The sequence below is a fragment of the Anopheles bellator genome, chromosome X (assembly GCF_943735745.2).
Source record: "Anopheles bellator chromosome X, idAnoBellAS_SP24_06.2, whole genome shotgun sequence".
NCBI lineage: Eukaryota > Metazoa > Arthropoda > Insecta > Diptera > Culicidae > Anopheles > Anopheles bellator.
In genome coordinates, this window is record NC_071287.1 from 10,701,686 (window position 1) to 10,707,005 (window position 5,320).

At 40.0% G+C, this 5,320-nt stretch overlaps 1 protein-coding gene across 1 annotated transcript in view; it reads right to left on the bottom strand.

Annotated features, from left to right (window-relative positions):
• The window catches only part of LOC131213735 (ice nucleation protein-like), an 18,613-nt gene that overhangs the window by 1,810 nt on the left and 11,483 nt on the right, over positions 1-5,320 (bottom strand). Inside the window, exon 6 of the mRNA XM_058207849.1 lies at positions 1-210. Within this exon, the coding sequence (XP_058063832.1) occupies positions 1-210 (210 nt within the window). The remainder of the gene's footprint in view (positions 211-5,320) is intronic.

Here is a 5,320-nt window from a genome sequence, read left to right on the forward strand (position 1 = left end):
CGCCTGCAGCAGTAGTACTTCCTCCACCTGCGGCGGTAGTACCTCCTACTGCTGCGGTAGTACTTTCTCCAGCTGTGGCAGTAGTAACTCCTCCGGCAGTTGTAGTAGCTGCTCCAGCTGCAGTAGTACTTGCTCCTCCGGCTGCAGTAGTACTACTTGCGGCTGAGGTGGTAGTACTTCCTTCTGCGGTTGCAGTAGTACCACCTCCATCTGCAGCGGTATTTATTGAGCCGCGACTTTAGAATATTATATTTTTTTGGGAAAATTTATACGTACCTTGTCCAGCGATTGTTTTTAGACTTACTGCAAAGGCAACCAACAGTAAGTTCTTTCAGTTAATTCGAGGTAACTTTATCTTTTAATTTATGCACGACCGACAGAGCGACATCTAAACACTTACCACACAGTACCAGCACTAGGAACAAGCTCCTTATGGACAGTCGACCCATTAAGTTCATTTCTAGCGTATACGCTGAGCGCAGCAATGTACTACATAAATCTGTAATCCTATTACAATTGGAGCACTGTGTGAAAGGCAGCAACTATTTATAATCCCTACGGTATGTTTCTATTGAACATGTTTTTATGCCTTGGTGTTGACACAGCTGTCCGACGTGCTCGAAACGTTTCAGGAGACCAATTCTCGCAAGCTGCTCTGACCACTGTTTGATCACATGCTTTCTAAATTAGGACAAACTTTGTGAAGGTCTAACAATGACACTGCAAATTTTGTAACTCAGACCCGCAGTGACCGCACTCATTACCGTTTTCCAGCTTCAGCTAGATTTCATTCTTAGAATGAAATAGTTGTGGGATCAATTCCTGGCGCGAAAAGAATCATTAAAATGCTACTTCTGATCCGAAAAGAATCAGCTGGCCTGGGTTTGAATCCCGGGACCGGTTGTCACATAGCCGGCCATGGTTTCAATTCCCGATACCGACGTGCTAGTAGGAGTTGGCGCGGCACCAACAACCCCGCCGCCCGCCCGTAAAAACAAACTGTTACAAAGAGCATCAGAGATTAACATTGATTAACATTAACATGCTTTTCTAGGCTTTCATTTTTCTGTTGGACTGTTTATTATCAGTCGCAAGAACAAACAACGCAAATGGTCTTCCGACCTGTGAACATGCCACATATAATTGACCATGAGAAAAACATTGATTTTTCAAATTCAGACCACAAACTAGAACTAGAACTTCCAACGCTGTTATGCTCGCTATACTTAGCGATGCAATCGTTTCGAAACGCTGCTTAATCCAAATCAGCTTCTTCTTTGGGAACAACCGCTAAGCGGACATTTAAATCAGCACCTCGTCGAAAATTATCTACTTGTTGATTTCTATTTTTGTTCGTCGATTACGCGTTGCCAACCGAGCCGTTTCACGGTCAATTGTACGTTCTTCTTCAGTAATTGTATTTGCAATGTTTCGCATCCTTCTTGCACTACGGCTTTGTCGGGAAAGATTCTATCATCTTGCTCGCAGCACTCTTACCCGGGGTCCACAGTATGAGAAACTTGGTAAAAATGTATGGCAAGCCAAGAAACTGTTAATCTTTTGCTAGAGTTCCGTGAGTTACTTTGAGTTGCTTTTGAGCGCCTTATGTTCCTGAAATATTTCATGTATTTTTTCAATGTGAACGTTGAAGCCAAATTTCGGCACGTTTTGGCTAGTTTTTCGGCAGCGGATCAGATTTTGACAAAGATGGCAATAGAAGGAGAAGGAAAGGAATCTGAAAAATCAAAGCAAAAACAAACGAACTGTCATTTCACTCACGGAATTTTTTGCCCAAAAGCTGCTAGTGTGGACGCTAACATATCAAAAAACCTGTACAGAATACTCTTACTGTGTACGAGGCGTTAAGAGAGTGTAAGATGCTCTTTTATTCACTGTTCGTTATTGCGATACTACGCTGTGTTCGCGGATTGTTTCAATAGATTTTGACAGTTATAAAAACGACAGCTAAGTAACAATCAATAGCTCCTAATGTTCGAGAAGGTGCGAGAAAGACTGTCAAATCGAAAAACTAATCGCAAAATAGAGATTCGCGAGAACATACGAAAGAGAGAGACTCGCTGAAAACTCGTTCAACCTTTGCTCGTAGTGACCTTTCGGAGAGGGGGGGCTGGTTTTGCTTGGGGTGAGGGAACGCTCAGTAGTTTTTGAGAAAAAGCGGTACACGCAGACAGACAGACAGACAAACATCCTTTTTTATATATAAAGATATACACAGCTGGCCAATAGAATAGGTAAATGTGTAAAGCTGGTACAATTTGAACTGCACTTAAGCCACTACTAAACCAATCATCACCAAACTGATACTGTACTTAGATACACTAGTTTACGTTATTTTTTTGCTATGTTGGTGATATTTATGTCAAAAGTGATAGGTGTGTTACCACTTATTTTGACAGCAGTCTGATTTGGCCTGGTCAATAAAATACGTAATTCGTTGTATACGCTGCAATTGCACTGGACTTCTTGTAAGCAATCAGTTTATTTGATCTTGTTGCAAGCAATTTTCAATTGTGAATCGAAACAAAATCGTTGTTTGCAGGTAGAACATCCAGAATAGGCAGAAGCACTCATTGCAACCCTGAGCAAAGAAAGATTGTCAAAAATATGCGTAAGGAAGGCGTGACGTACGAAAGCATCGCAAAAGTACTAGGAAAATCAGTAAATTTTGTGAGAAATGCTTTGTTGTGCCAAACAACAAAGGAAAGGCGACGTAAAGCAAGAAAAACCAAGCCAACGACAGATGCATATCACTTGTGGACAAAGCGGATCCTTTTGATTCGTTCAAAACGATTTGCTCAATAATAAACAACATTATTAGCCCAAAACCTGTCCAAAGGTGGTTGCAAGAAGCTAATCTACCAGGGCTAATTGCAAGAAAAGTGCCACTATTGACTTAAAAAAATTACAGATAAGTAAACAGTTTGCTGCACAATATCGTTCTTGGGAAGGTACTGAAGGCTACGAAAAATTGGCAAAATATTTTATGGAGCGACAAAACCAGTGGAATGTTCGACAACCTGCAAGCAAATAATTCCATCTCAGGTTTATAAAAAAATTTAAGACACATAGGTGGAAGTATCATGATTTGGGGATATTTTTCATGATCTGGTATAGATCCCCATTTCAGAGTACACAGTACCATGAATGCTCTCCAGTATATATCAATCATGGTGTCAGTTTTGCCTTGGCCAAGTCAGTCTCCTGGCTTAAACCCGAATGAAAACTTGTGGAATACCTTGAAGCAAAAGTTAGATGGACAATATTTTTCAAACCAAGATGCGTTGTGGTAAAACGTGCAGCAGGAATGGTTTTCCATTCCAGTAACAACTTATGAGGATTTGGTCGATTCACTGCCAAGAAGAGCGCAAAAAGTGCTCCAAAACAACGGTGGATACACGAGATACAGACTAATTTAAAAAAATAATATTGACTTTTGATAATAGGAAAAGTGTTAACCGTGTAAATTCATAAAAATTTGCCCTATACGCAGATTTACCTATTTTATTGGCCAGGTACTTTTAACTGCTTTCTATTGTAATAAGCGAATTCGTAGAATTTTTCACTTCTTCTAGACTATCTTTCTCTTACTTTTAGTACTACTATCTTGTGCTATCGTTGTAATATCTGTGAATACAATAGGTTTTGAAAAATGATCTAAAAATGCAGTATATTACATATAAAAATGAACATTTGTGTGTCTGCATCGCTTTTTCTCCAAAACTACTGAACAAATCCGCCTGAAATTACAAAAAAATACAAAATCTGGGTTAATGTCAGCAAAATTCGGGTAATTTTCAAGCAATTTAAGCCAAGCTCAGCCGGTGCGAATTTTGACATGTATCCAACGGGAATCGAGAAGGGAAGCCGATCGGTTACGTCACTGGGAAGTCCGATCGTCCGGAACGGGGGAATAACGAGAGGCGAGAATGGAAGCCGATCGGAATTTTATCGGATCGGATCGGAACAAGAAGCCCAATCGTGTGAAAGGTAGGAGTACCGGGAAATAAGAAGGAAAGCTGCTCGGGTACGCCACTAAGAAGTCCTCTGAAACGCTCGCAATCGAGAAATAAAGATGAAATTAGGCTAGTAGTGTGGGTTATAAATACAAAAAGGTGTAATATACAGAGTGTTCCATCACGACCCATACTATTCAACTGATAAAAATAAAATAATCGACTAAAGAATCGGTAAACATCGACTGAAAAATGGCGAAGTTATTTGACATTTCAATATTATGGGTTGTGATGAAACACCCTGTATCTTTCATTTGAACAACATGGCGTTGTCTTTAATGTAATCAACAAGGCTTACATGTTTCGCGCAGTTGCTCAACAACCAGAATCAATAGGAATTAAATTATTTTATTAGTAAATCTGTGGCAGTAAAAACAACCCACCCCGACAAATCCGAGCCTTATTGCGCTACAAATAGTCAAATAACCATATTGCGCTACTATCTTCACTCATATTTTTCAATCTAGAATAGGATGCGCAAACTATTCGCTTCTTACGCTTAAGCCCGCGACACACCGCGAGCTGAAATTTTTTACCGGAAATTTTGGCACGTTACGGAAAGGCAAATTCGCTTTGTCTTCTATGAGTTTCTATGAAGCCCTTCACACCGGTTGTCGGCGTTGGCGACGTCAACTTCGTACGTCGAAGGCAAATTTGTAAAAAATGAAAACTCTACTTTTGTGACGCTCAGAAACTTTGGCCAAGGTTCGTATACTTGGTGGTTGGGTGGGTGGCGTCAAATTGTTTGACAGTTTAGAAAGGTTTGTTTATGTTTTGTTTTGTTTCTGGTAGTTTCACGAAATTAAAATTGATGTTATTTTGTAAAGTAATTCTGTTGTAAAGCATGGTCCAGTTAGAATCGGGAACAATTGCATTAGCTCTATCTCTGGGTTGGTTTGACTTAGGAAATACATCAAGGTGTCAAATTGAAGGTATTTTATTGTACTTTAAGAGAAAAATTTCAGAAATTTATTATGTCGGTCATCGGATGAAATCACGAACTTTTTTTAGAATGCGCGCTATAATTTTCTGCACAATCTTCTGGTCCACCTCAGCGGCTAATTTGATCCAATTTCTCGCCATCTCTACAGCATCCCACATCACCTTTCCAGTATTTTTCAACTTCCTATTGATTGTTGCCCAATAATTTTCGATTGGGCGGAGTCTAGGGCAACTTGGTGGGTTGATATCCTTTGTGATGAAATCCACCTTATTGTTAAAGTATCACATAACTACATGCCTGCTGTAGTGGCAGCTTTTCAAATCAGGCCAAAACTTTACCGGAC